The sequence below is a fragment of the Salvelinus fontinalis genome, chromosome 31, assembly GCF_029448725.1.
Source record: "Salvelinus fontinalis isolate EN_2023a chromosome 31, ASM2944872v1, whole genome shotgun sequence".
Classification (NCBI taxonomy): domain Eukaryota; kingdom Metazoa; phylum Chordata; class Actinopteri; order Salmoniformes; family Salmonidae; genus Salvelinus; species Salvelinus fontinalis.
Genome location: NC_074695.1, coordinates 2,131,409 through 2,155,972, shown reverse-complemented (window position 1 = coordinate 2,155,972; position 24,564 = coordinate 2,131,409). Strand labels below are relative to the sequence as shown.

The window sequence follows — 24,564 nt, the reverse complement described above, 5'->3', positions numbered from 1 at the left end:
AAAGCTTTGGTGGCGAGCACAATTCCAAATCTGGAAGATTAAACCCACCCTCAGATTTAGGTACATATAAAACTTCCCTTTTAATTCTATGAGTTTATTTGCCCATATGAAGTCTGTAATGGCCGAGTGTACGTTTTGTATGTTCAGTCCATTTTAATGAGCAGTGCAAGTGTATAGCCTAATGTGAAAACAGCGTAATATTCTGTAATTTACAGTACTGTACCATATTACATTCAAAGGACAATTTTGAAATGTTAGATTTTTTTGCTATTGGATTAACTGGTTGTTAAAATAACTAAATTGAGAAGATATCATTATGTTTTGGTGATTAAATCAACAGTGATTAAATCAATGTTCTAATGGTATTTCACAGTAAATGTATATTTTGGATTAATGGTTATGTGGTGAAATATGTTTTCATGGCAACAAAGACTAGTCTTAACTAGTCTTGCCTAGTTAATTTAAAAAAAATTCGAACAAAATTAATGCACAATATGAGTCGTTTCAGGTTTTAGTTTTAGTTTAAAAAAATTCATACATACACCAAAGCGATAGAAAAATCATATTTTTTATATCATAAACCCCTGACCTTTAACCCAAACTGTAACTCACCGAGCTACTGGGTTCAAATGTCTTGGAGGCCATCCGGACGCTGGCACTAAGAGAGAGAGACACAGAGAGAGAGAGAGAGAGAGAGAGGGAGATGGAGAGGAGAGAGAGAGAGGGAGAGAGAGAGAGAGAGAGAGAGAGAGAGAGGAGAGAGATGGAGAGGAGAGATAGAGACATTGAAAGGATAGAGAGGAGAGATTGGGAGGAGAGAGAGATTGAAAGACAAAGTTGGAGAAAATAAAAGATAATTGATCATCAAACATAACAGCCATGATGTAGCAAGCATCACAGTCAGAGGTGTGTATGTTAGAGCTCTGCTACCCGACCTGAACCCGACATTATACATCGGCATAGGGGGTAGGGCCTGTTTTTTTCATCAATATCTGGTCTGATTTATTAATTCAACCATTTTAAAAACAAGCACACATAGAACTTGAAAAAGACATACATGCATGCACATGAGTACAATCATTGAGGATAACACAAAGTCTGGGACTTATTTCCATTGTGGTCCTCTTTAGACAAGATGGCAAGATCCAACACAGAGAGATAATAAAACATAAAAACAAAGAAGAACATCCATCTCATCATTGCAAGAAAGTACCTTATCCAGCACCTGTTTCGGCACATATGATCAAGACCTGGTCGTCCCTAACATGGAACATAATATAGAACACTAATAGAACTACATCAATGTAAAAACGGCACACCTAGCCTACATATCAATACACACAAACTACATTACCCAGGTATCAATACACACAAACTACAGTACCTACATATCAATACACACAATCTACAGTACCTAGGTCAAATAGGGGAGATGCATTTTGCCGTGAAGTGTTGCTGAATCTGTTTTTTAAAACCAGGTTTTCTGTTCATTTGAGCAATATGAGCTGGAAGAGAGTTTCATGCAATAATGCCTCTATATAATACGGTACACTTTTTTGAATATGTTCTGGATTTGGGGACTGTGAAAAGACCCCTGGTGGCATGTCTGGTGGGGTAAGTGTGTGTGTCAGAGCTGTGTGTAAGTTGACTATGCAAACAATTAGGGATTTTCAACACATGAATGTTTCTTATAAAAAGAAGAAGTGATGCAGTCAGTCTCTCCTCAACTCTTAGCCAAGAGAGACTGGCTGCATAGTATTTATATCAGCCCTCTGATTAAAATGAAGAGTAAGACGTGCTGCTCTGTTTTGAGCCAGCTGCAGTTTAACTAAATCTAATTGTATTTGTCACATGCGCCGAATACAACAGGTACAACCGTGACAGTGAAATGCTTCTTAACCAACAAAGTTTTAAGAAGTTTTAAGAAAAAAAAGTTAAGTAAAAATTGAAAATAAAAGTTACAAATAATTAAACAGCAGCAGTAAAATAACAATAGCGAGGTTACAGTTGAAGTTTACATGCAATTAGGTTGGAGTCATTAAAACTTGTTTTTCAACCACTCCACAAATGTCTTGTTAACAAACTATAGTTTTGGTAAGTCGGTTAGGACATCTACTTTGTGCTTGACACAAGTAATTTTTCCAACAATTGTTAACAGACAGATTATTTCACTGTATCACAATTCCAGTGGGACAAAAGTTTACATACACTAAGTTGACTGTGCCTTTAAACAGCTTGGAAAATTCCAGAAAATAATGTCATGGCTTTAGAAGCTTCTGATAGGCTAATTGACATAATTTGAGTCAATTGGAGGTGTACCTGTGGAAGTATTTCAAGGCCTACCTTCAAACTCAGTGCCTCTTTGCTTGACATCATCGGAAAATCAAAAGAAATCAGCCAAGACCTCAAAAAAAAATGGTAGACCTCCACAAGCCTGGTTTACCTTGGGAGCAATTTCCAAACGCATGAAGGTACCACGTTCATCTGTACAAACAATAGTACGCAAGTATAAACACCATGGGACCACGCAGCCATCATACCGCTCAGGAAGGAGACGCGTTCTGTCTCCTAGAGATGAACGTACTTTGGTGCGAAAAGTGCAAATCAATCCCAGAACAACAGCAAAGGACCTTTTTAATTTTTAAACATTTATTTTCACCTTTATTTAACCAGGTGGCCAGTTGAGAACACGTTCTCATTTACAACTGTGACCTGGCCAAGATAAAGCAAAGCAGTGCGACACAAACAAAACAGAGTTACACATGGAATAAACAAACGTATAGTCAATAACACAATAGAAAAAGTCTATATAACTTGCAGACTTGTTTACGTGCTGCTGTGCGTTTTGTTGCCAACCTTACTTTGCTACCTGGCAACTTTACGGTTTTTACTTTTTAATTACCGTTTATATTTTTTGTTTTTCCCTCACTCTTTTTTCATTCAACTTTTTCACTCCGAACGCTTTATCTGGAAGTGGTTCGTCAGGACTTCCACCAGCCGAAGCTAAGTAGTAACATTAACATGATGTCTTCTAATTGCAGTCGCTGTACTCATAATATACAGGAGAACGATCGCCTTATGGCGAGGATAGCCGTGCTGCAACCCCAGCTTCAGACGCAATCGTTAGGCAAGGGTAATTTCAGTGTAGGAAAGTATGAAACAGCGTCTGTGCCACCAGTAAGTACAGATACTAACATTAGTATAAATCCCCCCGCACAGTCCCCGCAGCCGGACAACTTTCTCATGGCTTCTGGAGGGAAATGCTGTAGGAATGCTCAACCGGTGTCGCTCATTCAGCCGACAGAAACTTTCAACCGGTTCTCCCCATTAAGCAGCGAGTCGGAGTCAGAGGCCAAGCCTTCTCTGGTCTCTAACTCCTCCCGTTACGGGGTCTGAGACGCCGAAGATTCCCACCATTAGCTCTGACAAATTGAAAACGCTAGTCATTGGCGACTCCATTACCCGCAGTATTAGACTTAAAACGAATCATCAGGCGATCATACACTGTTTACCACGGGGCAGGGCTACCGACGTTAAGGCTAATCTGAAGATGGTGCTGGCTAAAGCTAAAACTGGTGAGTGTAGAGAGTATAGAGATATTGTTATCCACGTCGGCACCAACGATGTTAGGATGAAACAGTCAGAGGTCACCAAACGCAACATAGCTTCAGCGTGTAAATCAACTAGAAAGATGTGTCGGCATCGAGTAATTGTCTCTGGCCCCCACCCAGTTAGGGGGAGTGATGAGCTCTACAGCAGAGTCTCACAACTCAATCGCTGGTTGAAAACTGTTTTCTGCCCCTCCCAAAAGATAGAATTTGTAGATAATTGGCCCTCTTTCTGGGACTCACCCACAAACAGGACCAAGCCTGGCCTGGTGAGGAGTGACAGACTCCATCCTAGCTGGAGGGGTGCTCTCATCTTATCTACGAACATAGACAGGGCTCTAACTCCCCTAGCTCCACAATGAAATAGGGTGCAGGCCTGGCAGCAGGCTGTTAGCCAGCCTGCCAGCTTAGTGGAGTCTGCCACTAGCACAGTCAGTGTAGTCAGCTCAGCTATCCCCATTGAGACCGTGTCTGTGCCTCGACCTAGGTTGGGCAAAACTAAAGATGGCGGTGTTCGCCTTAGCAATCTCACTAGAATAAAGACCTCCTCCATTCCTGCCATTATTGAAAGAGATCGTGATACATCACATCTCAAAATAGGGTTACTTAATGTTAGATCCCTCACTTCAAAGGCAGTTATAGTCAATGAACTAATCACTGATCATAATCTTGATGTGATTGGCCTGACTGAAACATGGCTTAAGCCTGATGAATTTACTGTGTTAAATGAGGCCTCACCTCCTGGTTACACTAGTTACCATATCCCCTGTGCATCCCGCAAAGGCCGAAGTGTTGCTAACATTTACGATAGCAAATTTCAATTTACAAAAACCCCCGACGTTTTTGTTTTTTGAGCTTCCAGTCATGAAATCTATGCCGCCTACTCAAGCGCTTTTTATAGCTACTGTTTACAGGCCTCCTGGGCCATATACAGCGTTCCTCAATAAGTTGCTATCGGACCTTGTAGTCATAGCAGATGATATTCCAATTTTTGGTTACTTTAATATTCACATGGAAAAGTCCACAGACTCACTCCAAAAAGGCTTTCGGAGCTTCATCGACTCAGTGGGTTTTGTCCAACATGTCTCTGGACCTACTCACTGCCACAGTCATACTCTGGACCTAGTTTTGTCCCATGGAATAAATGTTGTGGATCTTAATGTTTTTCTCATAATCCTGGACTATCGGACCACCATTTTATTACGTTTGCAATCGCAACAAATAATCTGCTCAGACCCCAACCAACGAGCATCAAAAGTCGTGCTATAAATTCTCAGACAACCCAAAGATTCCTTGATGCCCTTTCAGACTCCCTCTGCCTATCCAAAAATCAGTTAATTAAACACCTAACTGAGGAACTCAATTTAACCTTGCGCAATACCCTAGATGCAGTTGCACCCGTAAAAACGAAAAACATTTGTCATAAGAAACTAGCTCCCTGGTATACAGAAAATACCCGAGCTCTGAAGCAAGCTTCCAGAAAATTGGAACGGAAATGGAGCCACACCAAACTGGAAGTCTTCCGACTAGCTTGGAACGACAGTACCGTGCAGTATCGAAGAGCCCTCACTGCTGCTCGATCATCCTATTTTTCTAACTTAATTGAGGAAAATACGAACAATCCTACACTTATTTTTGATACTGTCCCAAAGCTAACTAAAAAGCAGCATTCCCCAAGAGGATGGTTTTCACTTCAGCAGTAATAAATTCATGAACTTCTTTGAGGAAAAGATCATGATCATTAGAAAGCAAATTACGGACTCCTCTTTAAATCTGCGTATTCCTCCAAAGCTCAGTTGTCCTGAGTCTGCACAACTCTGCCAGGACCTAGGATCAAGGGAGAAACTCAAGTGTTTTAGTACTATATCTCTTGACACAATGATGAAAATAATCATGGCCTCTAAACCTTCAAGCTGCATACTGGACCCTATTCCAACTAAACTACTGAAAGAGCTGCTTCCTGCGCTTGGCCCTCCTATGTTGAACATAATAAACGACTCAGCCAATATAAAAAACTATCGGCCTATATCGAATCTTCCATTCCTCTCAAACATTTTTGAAAAAGCTGTTGCGCAGCAACTCACTGCCTTCCTGAAGACAAACAATGTATACAAAATGCTTCAGTCTGGTTTTAGACCCCATCATAGCACTGAGACTGCACTTGTGAAGGTGGTAAATTACCTTTTAATGGTGTCAGACTGAGGCTCTGCATCTGTCCTCGTGCTCCTAGACCTTAGTGCTGCTTTTGATACCATCGATCACCACATTCTTTTGGAGAGATTGGAAAACCAAATTGGTCTACACGGACAAGTTCTGGCCTGATTTAGATCTTATCTGTCGGAAAGATATCAGTTTGTCTCTGTGAATGGGTTGTCCTCTGACAAATCAACTGTAAATTTCGGTGTTCCTCAAGGTTCCGTTTTAGGACCACTATTGTTTTCACTATATATTTTACCTCTTGGGGATGTCATTCGAAAACATAATGTTAACTTTCACTGCTATGCGGATGACACACAGCTGTACATTTCAATGAACCATGGCGAAGCCCCAAAATTTCCCTCGCTAGAAGCCTTTGTTTCAGACATAAGGAAGTGGGTGGCTGCAAACTTTCTACTTTTAAACTCGGACAAAACAGAGATGCTTGTTTTAGGTCCCAAGAAACAAAGAGATCTTCTGTTGGATCTGACAATTAATCTTGATGGTTGCACAGTCGTCTCAAATAAAGCTGTGAAGGACTTCGGCATTACTCTAGACCCTGATCTCTCTTTTGACAAACATATGAAGACTGTTTCAAGGACAGCTGTTTTCCATCTACGTAACATTGCAAAAATCAGAAACGTTCTGTCCAAAAATGATGCAGAAAAATTAATCCATGCTTTTGTTACTTCTAGGTTAGACTACTGCAATACTCTACTTTCCTGCTACCCGGATAAAGCACTAAATAAACTTCAGTTAGTGCTAAATACGGCTGCTAGAATCCTGACTAGAACCAAAAAATTTGATCATATTACTCCAGTGCTAGCCTCCCTACACTGGCTTTCTTTTAAGGCAAGGGCTGATTTCAAGGTTTTACTGCTAACCTACAAAGCATTACATGGGCTTGCTCCTACCTATTTTTCCGATTTGGTCCTGCCGTACATACCTACACGTACGCTACGGTCACAAGATGCAGGCCTCCTAATTGTCCCTAGAATTTCTAAGCAAACAGCTGGAGGCAGGGCTTTCTCCTATAGAGCTCAATTTTTATGGAATGGTCTACCTACCCATGTGAGAGACGCAGACTCAACCTCTCAGTTGAGTCTCAACCTTTAAGTCTTTACTGAAGACTCGTCTCTTCAGTAGGTCATATGATTGAGTGTAGTCTGGCCCAGGAGTGTGAAGGTGAACGGAAAGGCTCTGGAGCAACGAACCGCCCTTGCTGTCTCTGCCTGGCCGGTTTGCCTCTCTCCACTGGGATTCTCTGCCTCTAACCCTATTACAGGGGCTGAGCCACTGGCTTACTGGTGCTCTTCCATGCCGTCCCTAGGAGGGGTGCGTCACTTGAGTGGGTTGAGTCACTGACGTGATCTTCCTGTCTGGGTTGGCGCCCCCCCTTGGTTTGTGCTGTGGTGGAGATCTTTGTGGGCTATACTCTGCCTTGTCTCAGGATGGTAAGTTGGTGGTTGAAGATATCTCTCTAGTGGTGTGGGGGCTGTGCTTTGGCAAAGTGGGTGGGGTTATATCCTGTCTGTTTGGTCCTGTCCGGGGGTATTATTGGATGTGGCCACAGTGTCTCCTGACCCCTCCTGTCTCAGCCTCCAGTATTTATGCTGCAGTAGTTCATGTGCCGGGGGGCTTGGGTCAGTCTGTTATATATGGAGTTCTTATCCGGTGTCTTGTGTGTATTTAAGTATGATCTCTCTAATTCTCTCTTTCTTTCTCTCTCTCTCAGAGGACCTAAGCCCTAGGACCATGCCTCAGGACTACCTGGCATGATGACTCCTTGCTGTCCCCAGTCCACCTGGCCGTGCTGCTGCTCCAGTTAACTGTTCTGCCTGCGGCTATGGAACCCTGACCTGTTCACCGGACGTGCTACCTCTCCCAGACCTGCTGTTCTCAACTCTCTAGAGACAGCAGGAGCGGTAGAGATACTCTCATTGATCAGCTATGAAAAGCCAACTGACATTTACTCCTGAGGTGCTGACTTGTTGCACCCTCGACAACTACTGTTATTATTATAATTTGACCATGCTGGTCATTTATGAGCATTTGAACATCTTGGCCATGAACTGTTATAATCTCCACCCGGCACAGCCAGGAAAGGACTGGCCACACCTCATAGCCTGGTTCCTCTCTAGGTTTCTTCCTAGGTTTTCAAATCGAATCAAAGTTTGTGTCACGTGCGCCGAATACAACAGGTGTAGACCTTACAGTGAAACGCTTACTTACAGGCTCTAACCAATAGTGCGGAAAAAAAGGTATGTTTGTGTGTAGGTAAGTAAAGAAATAAAACAACAGTAAAAATACATTTGAAAAAAGAGTAGCAAGGCTATATACAGACACCGGTTAGTCAGGCTGATTGAGGTAGATGTACATGTAGATATTGCTAAAGTGACTATGCATATATGATGAACAGAGAGTAGCAGAAGCGTAAAAAGAGGGGTTGGCGGGTGGTGGGACACCATGCAGATAGCCCGGTTAGCCAATGTGCGGGAGCACTGGTTGGTCGGCCCAATTGAGGTAGTATGTACATGAATGTATAGTTAAAGTGACTATGCATATATGATTAACAGAGAGTAGCAGCAGCGTAAAAAAGAGGGGTTGGGGGGGATGGGGGGCACACAATGCAAATAGTCCGGGTAGCCATTTGATTACCTGTTCAGGAGTCTTATGTCTTGGGGGTAAAAACTGTTGAGAAGCCTTTTTGTTCTTGACTTGGCACTGTGGTACCGCTTGCCATGCGGTAGTAGAGAGAACAGTCTATGACTGGGGTGGCTGGGGTCTTTAACAATTTTTAGGGCCTTCCTCTGACACTGCCTGGTATAGAGGTCCTGGATGGCAGGCAGCTTAGCCCCAGTGATGTACTAGGCCGTACACACTACCCTCTGTAGTGCCTTGCGGTCAGAGGCCGAGCAATTGTCGTACCAGGCAGTGATGCCACCAGTCAGGATGCTCTCAATGTTGCAGCTGTAGAAACTTTTGAGGATCTCAGGACCCATGCCAAATCTTTTTAGTTTCCTGAGGGGGAATAGGCTTTGTCGTGCCCTCTTCACGACTGTCTTGGTGCGTTTGGACCATTCTAGTTTGTTTTTGATGTGGACACCAAGGAACTTGAAACTCTCAACCTGTTCCACTACGTCACTGGGCAGCTCACGGCTGTGCTTCCCTTTGTAGTTTGTAATTGTTTGTAAGCCCTCCCAAATCCGACGAGCGTCGGAACCGGTGTAGTACAATTCAATCTTAGTCCTGTATCTTTGCTTTGCCTGTTTGATGGTTCGTCGATGGGCATAGCGGAATTTCTTGTAAGCTTCCGGGTTAGAGGCCAGTTGAAAGCAGCAGCTCTACCCTTTAGCTAAGTGCAGATGTTGCCAGTAATACATGGCTTCTGGTTGGGATATGTACGTACAGTCACTGTGAGGACGACGTCATCAATGCACTTATTGATGAAGTCAGTGACTAATGTGTTGTACTCCTCAATGCCATCGGAAGAATCCTGGAACATATTTCAGTCTGTGCTAGAAAGAGTCCTGTAGCTTAGTATCTGCTTCATCTGACCACTTTCTTGTCGACCGAGTCACTGGTGCTTCCGGCTTTAGATTTTGTTCGTAAGCAGGAATCAGAAGAAAATAATTGTCAGATTTGCCAAATGGATAGCGATGGAGAGATTTGTATGCATCTCTGTATGTGGAGTAAAAGCGGTCTAGAATTTTTTCCCCCTCTGGTTGCACATTTAACATGCTGGTAGAAATGAGGTAAAACTGATTTGAGTTTCTGCATTAAAGTCCCCGGCCACTAGGAGCACCGCCTCTGGATGAGCGCTTTCCTGTTTGCTATACAGCTCATTGAGTGTTGTCCTGTCTGCTTATTGCCTTATACAGCTCATTTAGTGCAGTCTTAGTGCTAGCATCGGTTTGTGGTGGTAAATAGACAGCTACGAAAAATACAGATGAAAACTCTCTTGGTAAATAGTGTGGTCTACAGTTTATCATGAGATACTCTACCTCAGGCGAGCAAAACCTCAAGACTTCCTTAGATTTTGTTCACCAGTTGTTGTTTACAAATATACATAGACCGCCACCCCTTGTCTTACCATTTACATTTACATTACATTTAAGTCATTTAGCAGACGCTCTTATCCAGAGCGACTTACAAATTGGTGCATTCACCTTATGACATCCAGTGGAACAGCCACTTTACAATAGTGCATCTAGATCTTTTAAGGGGGGGGGGGGGGGGGGGGGGGGGGCAGAAGGATTGCTTTATCCTAGGTATTCCTTGAAGAGGTGGGGTTTCAGGTGTCTCCGGAAGGTGGTGATTGACTCCGCTGTCCTGGCGTCGTGAGGGAGTTTGTTCCACCATTGGGGTGCCAGAGCAGCGAACAGTTTTGACTGGGCTGAGCGGGAACTGTACTTCCTCAGTGGTAGGGAGGCGAGCAGGCCAGAGGTGGATGAACGCAGTGCCCTTGTTTGGGTGTAGGGCCTGATCAGAGCCTGAAGGTACTGAGGTGCCGTTCCCCTCACAGCTCCGTAGGCAAGCACCATGGTCTTGTAGCGGATGCGAGCTTCAACTGGAAGCCAGTGGAGAGAGCGGAGGAGCGGGGTGACGTGAGAGAACTTGGGAAGGTTGAACACCAGCCGGGCTGCGGCGTTCTGGATGAGTTGTAGGGGTTTAATGGCACAGGCAGGGAGCCCAGCCAACAGCGAGTTGCAGTAATCCAGACGGGAGATGACAAGTGCCTGGATTAGGACCTGCGCCGCTTCCTGTGTGAGGCAGGGTCGTACTCTGCGGATGTTGTAGAGCATGAACCTACAGGAACGGGCCACCGCCTTGATGTTGGTGGAGAACGACAGGGTGTTGTCCAGGATCACGCCAAGGTTCTTAGCGCTCTGGGAGGAGGACACAATGGAGTTGTCAACCGTGATGGCGAGATCATGGAACGGACAGTCCTTCCCCGGGAGGAAGAGCAGCTCCGTCTTGCCGAGGTTCAGCTTGAGGTGGTGATCCGTCATCCACACTGATATGTCTGCCAGACATGCAGAGATGCGATTCGCCACCTGGTCATCAGAAGGGGGAAAGGAGAAGATTAATTGTGTGTCGTCTGCATAGCAATGATAGGAGAGACCATGTGAGGTTATGACAGAGCCAAGTGACTTGGTGTATAGCGAGAATAGGAGAGGGCCTAGAACAGAGCCCTGGGGGACACCAGTGGTGAGAGCGCGTGGTGAGGAGACAGATTCTCGCCACGCCACCTGGTAGGAGCGACCTGTCAGGTAGGACGCAATCCAAGCGTGGGCCGCGCCGGAGATGCCCAACTCGGAGAGGGTGGAGAGGAGGATCTGATGGTTCACAGTATCGAAGGCAGCCGATAGGTCTAGAAGGATGAGAGCAGAGGAGAGAGAGTTAGCTTTAGCAGTGCGGAGCGCCTCCGTGATACAGAGAAGAGCAGTCTCAGTTGAGTGACTAGTCTTGAAACCTGACTGATTTGGATCAAGAAGGTCATTCTGAGAGAGATAGCAGGAGAGCTGGCCAAGGACGGCACGTTCAAGAGTTTTGGAGAGAAAAGAAAGAAGGGATACTGGTCTGTAGTTGTTGACATCGGAGGGATCGAGTGTAGGTTTTTTCAGAAGGGGTGCAACTCTCGCTCTCTTGAAGACGGAAGGGACGTAGCCAGCGGTCAAGGATGAGTTGATGAGCGAGGTGAGGTAAGGTAGAAGGTCTCCGGAAATGGTCTGGAGGAGAGAGGAGGGGATAGGGTCAAGCGGGCAGGTTGTTGGGCGGCCGGCCGTCACAAGACGCGAGATTTCATCTGGAGAGAGAGGGGAGAAAGAGGTCAAAGCACAGGGTTGGGCAGTGTGAGCAGAACCAGCGGTGTCGTTTGACTTAGCAAACGAGGATCGGATGTCGTCGACCTTCTTTTCAAAATGGTTGACGAAGTCGTCTGCAGAGAGGGAGGAGGGGGGGGGAGGGGGAGGAGGATTCAGGAGGGAGGAGAAGGTGGCAAAGAGCTTCCTAGGGTTAGAGGCAGATGCTTGGAATTTAGAGTGGTAGAAAGTGGCTTTAGCAGCAGAGACAGAAGAGGAAAATGTAGAGAGGAGGGAGTGAAAGGATGCCAGGTCCGCAGGGAGGCGAGTTTTCCTCCATTTCCGCTCGGCTGCCCGGAGCCCTGTTCTGTGAGCTCGCAATGAGTCGTCGAGCCACGGAGCGGGAGGGGAGGACCGAGCCGGCCTGGAGGATAGGGGACATAGAGAGTCAAAGGATGCAGAAAGGGAGGAGAGGAGGGTTGAGGAGGCAGAATCAGGAGATAGGTTGGAGAAGGTTTGGGCAGAGGGAAGAGATGATAGGATGGAAGAGGAGAGAGTAGCGGGGAAGAGTATAAAAGGCCACTGCTCTGCCAAAAAAGCTTAACACCCGCCAGCTGTATGTTGTTCATGTCGTCGTTCAGCCACGACTCGGTGAAACAGATTACAGTTTTTAATGTCCCGTTGGTAGGATATGCGTGATCGTAGTTCGTCTATTTTATTATCGATTGATTGTACGTTGGCTAATTGGACCGAAGGTAAAGGTAGATTACCCTCTCAGCATCGGATCCTTACAAGGCACCAGGACCTTCGTCCCCGATATCTCCGTCTCTTTCTGCTGCGAATGATGGGGATGAAGGCCTTGTCTGGCGTCTGAAGTAAATCCTTCCCTTCCTTCTACGACTCGTTGAAGAAAAAGTCTTCCTCCAGTACGGGGTGAGTAACCGCTGTCCTGATATCTAGAAGCTCTTTTCAGTCATAAGACACGGTGGCTAAAACATGATGTACAAAATAAGTTACAAATAACGCGAAAAAACATACACAATAGCACAATTGGTTACATGATCGTAAAACGGCAGCCATCTCCTTCGGCGCCATTAGGTCAACTAGGTCTTTCTTTGCAGCACTTCAATGGACCATAAAAAAGAAAAAACACCAGTCTCAATGTCAACAGTGAAGAGGCGACTCCAGAATGCTGGCCTTCTAGACAGCACAGAACAGCGCAAACTGGCTCTGCAAAGAAAAAGCCATATCTCAGACTGGCCAATAAAAATCTAATATTAAGATGGGCAAAATAACACAGACACTGGACAGAGGAACTCTACCTAGAAGGCCAGAATCCCGGAGTCGCCTCTTCACTGTTGACATTGAGACTGGTGTTTTGTGGGTACTATTTCATGAAGCTGCCAGTTGAGGACTATTTCATGAAGCTGCCAGTTGAGGCGTCTGTTTCTCAAACTAGACTGTCCTCTTGCTCAGTTGTGCACCGGGGCCTCCCACTTCTCTTTCTATTCTGGTTAGAGCCAGTTTGCGCTGTTCTGTGAATGGAGTAGTACACAGCATTGTACAAGATCTTCAGTTTCTTGGCAATTTCTCGCATGGAATAGCCTTCATTTATCAGAACAAGAATAGATTGATCAGTTTCAGAAGAAAGTGCTTTGTTTATGGCCATTTTGAGCCTGTAATCGAACCCACAAATGCTGATGCTCAACTAGTTTAAAGAAGGTTTTATTGCTTTATTGCTTTATTGACAGTTTTATTGCTTCTTTAATTAGCACAACTATTTTCAGCTGTGCTAACATAATTGCCTTTTAAAATGATAAACTTAGATTAGCTAACACAATGTCCTATTGGAACACAGGAGTGATAGTTGCTGATAATGGGCCTCTGTACGCATTCCATTAAAAATCTGCCATTTCCAGCTACAATAGTAATTTACAATATCAACAATGTCTACACTGTATTTCTGATCAATTTTATGTTATTTTAATGGACAAAAAATGTGCTTTTCTTTCAAACCAAGGACATTTCTAAGTGACCCCAAACATTTGAACGGTAGTGTACATTATCTCAACAACAGGTTATGGTCAATAATATCAAAGTCTGCATTGCAATCTCACAGTACAGCTCCCACAATATTTTTCTTGTTAATTTCTTTCAACCAATCGTCATTCATTTGTGTCAGTGCAGTACATGTTGAGTGCCCTTCTCTATAAGCATGCTGTAAGTCTGAAAAATGACATTGAATTTGTTTAAACACCATTTTTTCCAACAGTTTGCTAAGAGCTGGCAGCAAGCCGATAGGTCTGCTGTTAGAACCAGTAAAGGCCACTTTACCACTCTTGGGTAGCAGAATGACTTTGGCTTCGCTCCAGGCCTGAGGACAAAGACTTTCCTCTCGGCTCAGATTAAAGATATGACAGATAGGAGTGGCTATAGAGTCAGCCACCATCCTCAGTAGCTTTCCATCTAAGTTGTCAATGCCAGGAGGTTTGTCATTATTAATCGATAACAATAATTTTTCCATCTCTCCCACACTACCTTTACAAAATTGAAACTTGCAATGCTTTTCTTATACATTTATCTGTGCATTAGTACGATGGCTCACTGTTCGCTGTTGGCCTAAATTCCTGCCTAAATTTGCCCACCTTGCCAATGAAGTAATAATTAAAATAATTGGCACAATCAAATGGTTTTGTGATGAATAAACCATCTGATTCGATGAAGGATGTTGAATTTGTCTTTCTGCCTAGAATTGTATTTAATGTAGCCCAAAGTGTGTATTTTTTGATAATTATTTTTGTCATTGACCTAGGCTTCATAATATAGTTTTGTCTTGTTGTTTAATCACATAATTTCTCAATTTACAGGAAGTCAGCCAGTCAGATGTGGTGTCAGAATTATTAGCCCCTCCTTTTTCCCATCTCTTCTTCGATTCCTCATCAATCCATGGAACAGTTCTAACAGTCAGTTTCAAGGTAGATGTTTAGCAATAATTGGAAGGAGCAATTTAATAAATTCATCAAATGCAGCGCCTGGATGCTCCTCATTAATCACATCAGACCAACACATATTTGTAACATCATCCACATAAGAGTCACAGCAAAATATTTTTTATTGATCTTTATACACTATTATAAAACTTTTGGAACTTTGTCTTTCCTGGATATAGCCACTATATTGTGATCACTGCATCCAATGGGGACGGATACAGATTTAGAACAAAGTTCTACATTATTAGTAAAAATGTGATCAATACATGTGGATGATCTTATTCATGTAGTTTTCTAAACAGCCTGGTAGGTTGATTAATAACCTGAACCAGATTACAGGCACTGGTTACAGTGAGAAGCTTCCTGTTGAGCGGACAGATCATAAAAACCTGTCAATATTCAGGTTCCCAAGAAAGTAGACCTCTCTGTTAACATCACATACACTATCAAGAATTTTACACATTTAGAAACTGACTCTCAGCACTTGGTGGCCTATAGCAACAACCCAAATGAGTAGGCTTAAGATGAGGCAGGTGAACCTGCAACCACAACACTTCAATAACACTTGACATGAGACCTTCTCTAAGTATTACAGGGATATAGCTCTGAATATATATATATATATATATATATATATATTGTGGTATCCCAGGAGGTCTACCACGGGGGATAGTAATAGAGGGGAGGTACGTGAGGCGATGTTGGCTCCCTCTGCTGGGAATATGGGAGCTGGGCACCCCGACACGGACAGCTCCAAGTGGAGGTAATTAGAGGAAAGTGCCAACCAGCCGGGGAGGCCAAATAAAAGGAGCACGGTGGCACACCGCGGGAGAGAACGGGGAGAGAGACGGACACCAGTCGAAAGGAGAGAACGGAGAGAGAGACGGACACCAGTCAAGAGAGAGAACGGGGAGAGAGACGGACACCAGTCAAGAGAGAGAACGGGGAGAGAGACGGACACCAGTCGAAAGGAGAGAACGGAGAGAGAGACGGACACCAGTCAAGAGAGAGAACGGGGAGAGAGACGGACACCAGTCAAGAGAGAGAACGGGGAGAGAGACGGACACCAGTCAAGAGAGAGAACAGGGAGAGAGACGGACACCAGTCAAGAGAGAGAACGGGGAGAGAGACGGACACCAGTCAAGAGAGAGAACGGGGAGAGAGACGGACACCAGTCAAGAGAGAGAACGGGGAGAGAGACGGACACCAGTCAAGAGAGAGAACGGGGAGAGAGACGGACACCAGTCGAAAGGAGAGAACGGAGAGAGAGACGGACACCAAGCGAAAGGAGAGAACGGGGAGAGAGAACGACACCAGTCAAGAGAGAGAACGGGGAGAGAGACGGACACCAGTCAAGAGAGAGAACGGAGAGAGAGACGGACACCAGTCAAGAGAGAGAACGGGGAGAGAGACGGACACCAGTCAAGAGAGAGAGAGACGGACACCAGTCAAGAGAGAGAAGGGAGAGAGAGACGGACACCAGTCAAGAGAGAGAACGGGGAGAGAGACGGACACCAGTCAAGAGAGAGAACGGGGAGAGAGACGGACACCAGTCAAGAGAGAGAACGGGGAGAGAGACGGACACCAGTCAAGAGAGAGAACGGGGAGAGAGACGGACACCAGTCAAGAGAGAGAAGGGGGAGAGAGACGGACACCCTTCAAGAGAGAGAACGGGGAGAGAGACGGACACCAGTCAAGAGAGAGAAGGGGGAGAGAGACGGACACCAGTCAAGAGAGAGAACGGGGAGAGAGACGGACACCAGTCAAGAGAGAGAAGGGGGAGAGAGACGGACACCAGTCAAGAGAGAGAACGGGGAGAGAGACGGACACCAGTCAAGAGAGAGAAGGGGGAGAGAGACGGACACCAGTCAAGAGAGAGAAGGGGGAGAGAGACGGACACCAGTCAAGAGAGAGAAGGGGGAGAGAGACGGACACCAGTCAAGAGAGAGAAGGGGGAGAGAGACGGACACCAGTCAAGAGAGAGAACGGGGAGAGAGACGGACACCAGTCAAGAGAGAGAAGGGGGAGAGAGACGGACACCAGTCAAGAGAGAGAAGGGGGAGAGACAGACACCAGTCAAGAGAGAGAAGGGGGAGAGAGACGGACACCAGTCAAGAGAGAGAACGGGGAGAGAGACGGACACCAGTCAAGAGAGAGAACGGGGAAAGAGACGGACACCAGTCAAGAGAGAGAACGGGGAGAGAGACGGACACCAGTCAAGAGAGAGAACGGGGAGAGAGACGGACACCAGTCAAGAGAGAGAACGGGGAGAGAGACGGACACCAGTCAAGAGAGAGAACGGGGAGAGAGACGGACACCAGTCAAGAGAGAGAAGGGGGAGAGAGACGGACACCAGTCAAGAGAGAGAACGGGGAGAGAGACGGACACCAGTCAAGAGAGAGAAGGGGGAGAGAGACGGACACCAGTCAAGAGAGAGAAGGGGGAGAGAGACGGACACCAGTCAAGAGAGAGAACGGGGAGAGAGACGGACACCAGTCAAGAGAGAGAACGGGGAGAGAGACGGACACCAGTCGAAAGGAGAGAACGGAGAGAGAGACGGACACCAAGCGAAAGGAGAGAACGGGGAGAGAGAACGACACCAGTCAAGAGAGAGAACGGGGAGAGAGACGGACACCAGTCAAGAGAGAGAACGGAGAGAGAGACGGACACCAGTCAAGAGAGAGAACGGGGAGAGAGACGGACACCAGTCAAGAGAGAGAAGGGAGAGAGAGACGGACACCAGTCAAGAGAGAGAAGGGAGAGAGAGACGGACACCAGTCAAGAGAGAGAACGGGGAGAGAGACGGACACCAGTCAAGAGAGAGAACGGGGAGAGAGACGGACACCAGTCAAGAGAGAGAACGGGGAGAGAGACGGACACCAGTCAAGAGAGAGAAGGGGGAGAGAGACGGACACCAGTCAAGAGAGAGAACGGGGAGAGAGACGGACACCAGTCAAGAGAGAGAAGGGGGAGAGAGACGGACACCAGTCAAGAGAGAGAACGGGGAGAGAGACGGACACCAGTCAAGAGAGAGAAGGGGGAGAGAGACGGACACCAGTCAAGAGAGAGAAGGGGGAGAGAGACGGACACCAGTCAAGAGAGAGAAGGGGGAGAGAGACGGACACCAGTCAAGAGAGAGAAGGGGGAGAGAGACGGACACCAGTCAAGAGAGAGAAGGGGGAGAGAGACGGACACCAGTCAAGAGAGAGAAGGGGGAGAGAGACGGACACCAGTCAAGAGAGAGAAGGGGGAGAGAGACGGACACCAGTCAAGAGAGAGAAGGGGGAGAGAGACGGACACCAGTCAAGAGAGAGAAGGGGGAGAGAGACGGACACCAGTCAAGAGAGAGAAGGGGGAGAGAGACGGACACCAGTCAAGAGAGAGAACGGGGAGAGAGACGGACACCAGTCAAGAGAGAGAACGGGGAGAGAGACGGACACCAGTCAAGAGAGAGAAGGGGGAGAGAGACGGACACCAGTCAAGAGAGAGAAGGGGGAGAGACAGACACCAGTCAAGAGAGAGAAGGGGGAGAGAGACGGACACCAGTCAAGAGAGAGAACGGGGAGAGAGACGGACACCAGTCAAGAGAGAGAACGGGGAAAGAGACGGACACCAGTCAAGAGAGAGAAGGGGGAGAGAGACGGACACCAGTCAAGAGAGAGAACGGGGAGAGAGACGGACACCAGTCAAGAGAGAGAACGGGGAGAGAGACGGACACCAGTCAAGAGAGAGAACGGGGAGAGAGACGGACACCAGTCAAGAGAGAGAAGGGGGAGAGAGACGGACACCAGTCAAGAGAGAGAAGGGGGAGAGAGACGGACACCAGTCAAGAGAGAGAACGGGGAGAGAGACGGACACCAGTCAAGAGAGAGAAGGGGGAGAGAGACGGACACCAGTCAAGAGAGAGAACGGGGAGAGAGACGGACACCAGTCAAGAGAGAGAACGGGGAGAGAGACGGACACCAGTCAAGAGAGAGATCGGGGAGAGAGAACGACACCAGTCAAGAGAGAGAATGGGGAGAGAGACGGACACCAGTCAAGAGAGAGAACGGGGAGAGAGACGGACACCAGTCAAGAGAGAGAACGGGGAGAGAGACGGACACCAGTCAAGAGAGAGAACGGGGAGAGACCGACACCAAGCCACAGCAGAGGAGAAGGACCGAGCCAAACCTCAGTCATTTTCTTTGTTATGTTTATTTTCTGTCTTAGTAAAGCTGTTTTTGCGGACTAAAACCTCCCTGTCTCTGTGTCAATCGCTGCACGCTCAACCCAACACCCCACGGTTTACCACATTATATATAAATATAGCAACACACATAAGAACTCCAGTTGTATCCTTGTATTGCTACTGCTGTATAGTCTCAGAAATGGCTAATATATGAATGTTATCTGATGTCAGTTTTTGATTTCATGAACCTTATTTCTAAGGCTCCATATATTAATATGGGATATTTAAAGCCCTTTCCTGGGTAGCTGATCTGAGATAGACATAATATGGAAAAGAGCAAACAAAGCAAGATAAAAAATATATACATTCAGCAGGCCAATAATGGTGTGTGTGTGTGTGTGTGTGTGTGTGTGTGTGTGCACTGTGGGGGTTGAAGCTTATGAACCTATAGGCTTGGCTCGCTCATCGCTTCCAGGCTTTTGGGAGGGTGGACGGACAATGAGCCTGTCATAGCGGATGTAAGCATTGTCCCCACGCGCTCTGGCAGCTTTCATGGCTGGGATCAGTTCTTTCCTCTTCTGGTGCACAGCTTCAGGATAGTTCTCGTTGAGGAAGATATACGTTCCTCTCAAGTTCTTGGCTCTTTCCAGAACAGCTACCTTGTCCTTGAACCTCAGGATCCTGACCACTATCAGCCTGGGCCTGTCACCTGGGCCTATCACCTGGGCCTATCACTTGGGCCTGTCACCTGGGCCTGTCACCTGGGGCCTGTCATCTGGGGCCTGTCATCTGGGCCTGTCACTCGGGCCTGTCACCTGGGCCTGTCACCTGGGCCTGTCACCTGGGCCTGTCACCTGGGCCTGTCACCAGGGCCTGTCACCTGGGCCTATCACCTGGGCCTGTCACCTGGGCCTATCACCTGGGCCTGTCACCTGGGCCTGTCACCTGGGCCTGTCACCTGGGCCGGTGGTGGGTTTTCCAGTCCTGTAGGCGCGCTCCACCTCAATCTTCCTGAGGTCCATCTTCAGTTTCTCAGAGATCATTTCCCTTACTTTGTCCTCAGTCTCCATTCAGGTCTCATGTGGATATTCTGCAATTCCGCTGTTCCACCTTGATTGTCCCTTGAGATAATCTGATTTCTCCGTCATTGTTATCATATATTCACATACAGAACTGATGTCCTCTCTCATTGACTTACAGATTGCTGTCATCTTGATGTTCTCCTGTTGAAACTCATTGAGCTGACCCTGGGAGAACTGAAAACTGTTCTTCAGGTCCTGGACCTCTCTGGTCAGGTCGTCCATTCTGTTATTAGTTGACTCCACCAGTATTGTTCTTCAGGTCCTGGACCTCTCTGGTCAGGTCGTCCATTCTGTTATTAGTAGAATCCACCAGTAGTTGGACAAAAACTTGAAGCTATTTTCTTGTTGTTGTAACAACTTCTTGTTCAACTCTTTTTGTTTGTTAAAAAAAATCCTTCACCTGTGATAGAGAAACCCCTGTTCCCACTGGCATTGGTCTCTTTCATGGTAGCAACGTAGGCTATGCTGTGACTCCTTGCAGTTCCAGACAGGGAAGGTCACAGGGAAGATGGAAACAGCAACAAACAGCAGAAATTGGATCAGCCACAAGCCCGGGCTGCGTTCAAGCCCTCAAGGAAACCCCTTTAGCTTGATAGACAGCTAACAGTGGCAGCTAGGCTAGCTACTAAGCCAAGCAGCTCCTCAAACCCAGATTTGGTCCGCAGGACAGATAGTAGCGGTCAACTGATGCCAACCACGTAGCGGGATCCAAACTCAAAAGGTAGCTAGCTAGTAACCAAACACTTTTTCAGAGACTTTCAAAACAACAAACCAAGCTCTCTCTCGTTCTGCGTTCAAAAGGAAGTGACGACATGCACTTGATGGCCAGTCATTCAGAGTCTTTCAGAATACCTCAAACATGGCCTTAAATTTGGCAGAAGCCATCGGGCAATGGTGAATGTCATGGGCATGGGTAGGGCTCGGGCTTATCTAATGTGTGTGTGTGTGTGTGTGTGTCTGTTACCTCCTCTGTAAAGGCATGCTTTCCTCCTCTTTCTTCCTCAGCATCTGTGGACAGAGAGAGCATGTGATGGTAAAGACAGTAGTACTGTATGTAATATATAACCTGTGTGTGATGGTAAAGACAGTAGTACTGTATGTAATATATAACCTGTGTGTGTGATGGTAAAGACAGTAGTACTGTATGTAATGTATAACCTGTGTGTGATGGTAAAGACAGTAGTACTGTATGTAATATATAACCTGTGTGTGATGGTAAAGACAGTAGTACTGTATGTAATATATAACCTGTGTGTGATGGTAAAGACAGTAGTACTGTATGTAATATATAACCTGTGTGTGATGGTAAAGACAGTAGTACTGTATGTAATATATAACCTGTGTGTGTGTGTGATGGTAAAGACAGTAGTAATGTATGTAATATATAACCTGTGTGTGATGGTAAAGACAGTAGTACTGTATGTAATATATAACCTGTGTGTGATGGTAAAGACAGTAGTACTGTATGTAATGTATAACCTGTGTGTGTGATGGTAAAGACAGTAGTACTGTATGTAATATATAACCTGTGTGTGATGGTAAAGACAGTAGTACTGTATGTAATATATAACCTGTGTGTGATGGTAAAGACAGTAGTACTGTATGTAATATATAACCTGTGTGTGTGTGTGATGGTAAAGACAGTAGTAATGTATGTAATATATAACCTGTGTGTGATGGTAAAGACAGTAGTACTGTATGTAATGTATAACCTGTGTGTGATGGTAAAGACAGTAGTACTGTATGTAATATATAACCTGTGTGTGTGTGATGGTAAAGACAGTAGTACTGTATGTAATATATAACCTGTGTGTGATGGTAAAGACAGTAGTACTGTATGTAATATATAACCTGTGTGTGATGGTAAAGACAGTAGTACTGTATGTAATATATAACCTGTGTGTGATGGTAAAGACAGTAGTACTGTATGTAATATATAACCTGTGTGTGATGGTAAAGACAGCAGTACTGTATGTAATATATAACCTGTGTGTGATGGTAAAGACAGCAGTACTGTATGTAATATATAACCTGTGTGTGATGGTAAAGACAGCAGTACTGTATGTAATATATAACCTGTGTGTGTGTGATGGTAAAGACAGTAGTAATGTATGTAATGTATAACCTGTGTGTGATGGTAAAGACAGTAGTACTGTATGTAATGTATAACCTGTGTGTGATGGTAAAGACAGTAGTACTGTATGTAATGTATAACCTGTGTGTGATGGTAAAGACAGTAGTACTGTATGTAATATATAACCTGTGTGTGATGGTAAAGACAGTAGTACTGTATGTAATGTATAACCTGTGTGTGTGATGGTAAAGACAGTAGTACTGTATGTAATATATAACCTGTGTGTGATGGTAAAGACAGTAGTACTGTATGTAATATATAACCTGTGTGTGATGGTAAAGACAGTAGTACTGTATGTAATATATAACCTGTGTGTGATGGTAAAGACAGTAGTACTGTATGTAATATATAACCTGTGTGTGATGGTAAAGACAGTAGTACTGTATGTAATATATAACCTGTGTGTGTGTGTGATGGTAAAGACAGTAGTAATGTATGTAATGTATAACCTGTGTGTGATGGTAAAGACAGTAGTACTGTATGTAATGTATAACCTGTGTGTGATGGTAAAGACAGTAGTACTGTATGTAATGTATAACCTGTGTGTGATGGTAAAGACAGTAGTACTGTATGTAATATATAACCTGTGTGTGATGGTAAAGACAGTAGTACTGTATGTAATGTATAACCTGTGTGTGTGATGGTAAAGACAGTAGTACTGTATGTAATATATAACCTGTGTGTGATGGTAAAGACAGTAGTACTGTATGTAATATATAACCTGTGTGTGATGGTAAAGACAGTAGTACTGTATGTAATATATAACCTGTGTGTGATGGTAAAGACAGTAGTACTGTATGTAATATATAACCTGTGTGTGATGGTAAAGACAGTAGTACTGTATGTAATATATAACCTGTGTGTGATGGTAAAGACAATAGTACTGTATGTAATATATAACCTGTGTGTGATGGTAAAGACAGTAGTACTGTATGTAATATATAACCTGTGTGTGATGGTAAAGACAGTAGTACTGTATGTAATATATAACCTGTGTGTGATGGTAAAGACAGCAGTACTGTATGTAATGTATAACCTGTGTGTGATGGTAAAGACAGCAGTACTGTATGTAATATATAACCTGTGTGTGATGGTAAAGACAGCAGTACTGTATTTAATATATAACCTGTGTGTGATGGTAAAGACAGTAGTACTGTATGTAATATATAACCTGTGTGTGATGGTAAAGACAGTAGTACTGTATGTAATATATAACCTGTGTGTGATGGTAAAGACAGTAGTACTGTATGTAATATATAACCTGTGTGTGTGTGTGATGGTAAAGACAGTAGTAATGTATGTAATATATAACCTGTGTGTGATGGTAAAGACAGTAGTACTGTATGTAATGTATAACCTGTGTGTGATGGTAAAGACAGTAGTACTGTATGTAATGTATAACCTGTGTGTGATGGTAAAGACAGTAGTACTGTATTTAATATATAACCTGTGTGTGATGGTAAAGACAGTAGTACTGTATGTAATATATAACCTGTGTGTGATGGTAAAGACAGTAGTACTGTATGTAATATATAACCTGTGTGTGTGTGTGATGGTAAAGACAGTAGTAATGTATGTAATATATAACCTGTGTGTGATGGTAAAGACAGTAGTACTGTATGTAATGTATAACCTGTGTGTGATGGTAAAGACCGTAGTACTGTATGTAATGTATAACCTGTGTGTGATGGTAAAGACAGTAGTACTGTATGTAATATATAACCTGTGTGTGATGGTAAAGACAGTAGTACTGTATGTAATATATAACCTGTGTGTGATGGTAAAGACAGTAGTACTGTATGTAATATATAACCTGTGTGTGATGGTAAAGACAGTAGTACTGTATGTAATATATAACCTGTGTGTGATGGTAAAGACAGTAGTACTGTATGTAATGTATAACCTGTGTGTGATGGTAAAGACAGTAGTACTGTATGTAATGTATAACCTGTGTGTGATGGTAAAGACAGTAGTACTGTATGTAATATATAACCTGTGTGTGATGGTAAAGACAGTAGTACTGTATGTAATGTATAACCTGTGTGTGATGGTAAAGACAGTAGTACTGTATGTAATATATAACCTGTGTGTGATGGTAAAGACAGTAGTACTGTATGTAATATATAACCTGTGTGTGATGGTAAAGACAGTAGTACTGTATGTAATATATAACCTGTGTGTGATGGTAAAGACAGTAGTACTGTATGTAATGTATAACCTGTGTGTGTGATGGTAAAGACAGTAGTACTGTATGTAATGTATAACCTGTGTGTGATGGTAAAGACAGTAGTACTGTATGTAATATATAACCTGTGTGTGATGGTAAAGACAGTAGTACTGTATGTAATATATAACCTGTGTGTGATGGTAAAGACAGTAGTACTGTATGTAATATATAACCTGTGTGTGATGGTAAAGACAGTAGTACTGTATGTAATATATAACCTGTGTGTGATGGTAAAGACAGTAGTACTGTATGTAATATATAACCTGTGTGTGATGGTAAAGACAGTAGTACTGTATGTAATATATAACCTGTGTGTGATGGTAAAGACAGTAGTACTGTATGTAATATATAACCT

General features: G+C 44.6%; 1 protein-coding gene across 1 annotated transcript in view; it reads right to left on the bottom strand.

The window, feature by feature from the left end:
• lad1 (ladinin) overlaps window positions 1-24,564 on the bottom strand; it is a 112,732-nt gene that overhangs the window by 45,909 nt on the left and 42,259 nt on the right. The window contains exons 7-8 of the mRNA XM_055891092.1: window positions 20,813-20,856; window positions 613-658 (exon numbers count right to left, since the gene is read on the bottom strand). Of these exons, the coding sequence (XP_055747067.1) occupies window positions 613-658; window positions 20,813-20,856 (90 nt within the window). The remainder of the gene's footprint in view (window positions 1-612; window positions 659-20,812; window positions 20,857-24,564) is intronic.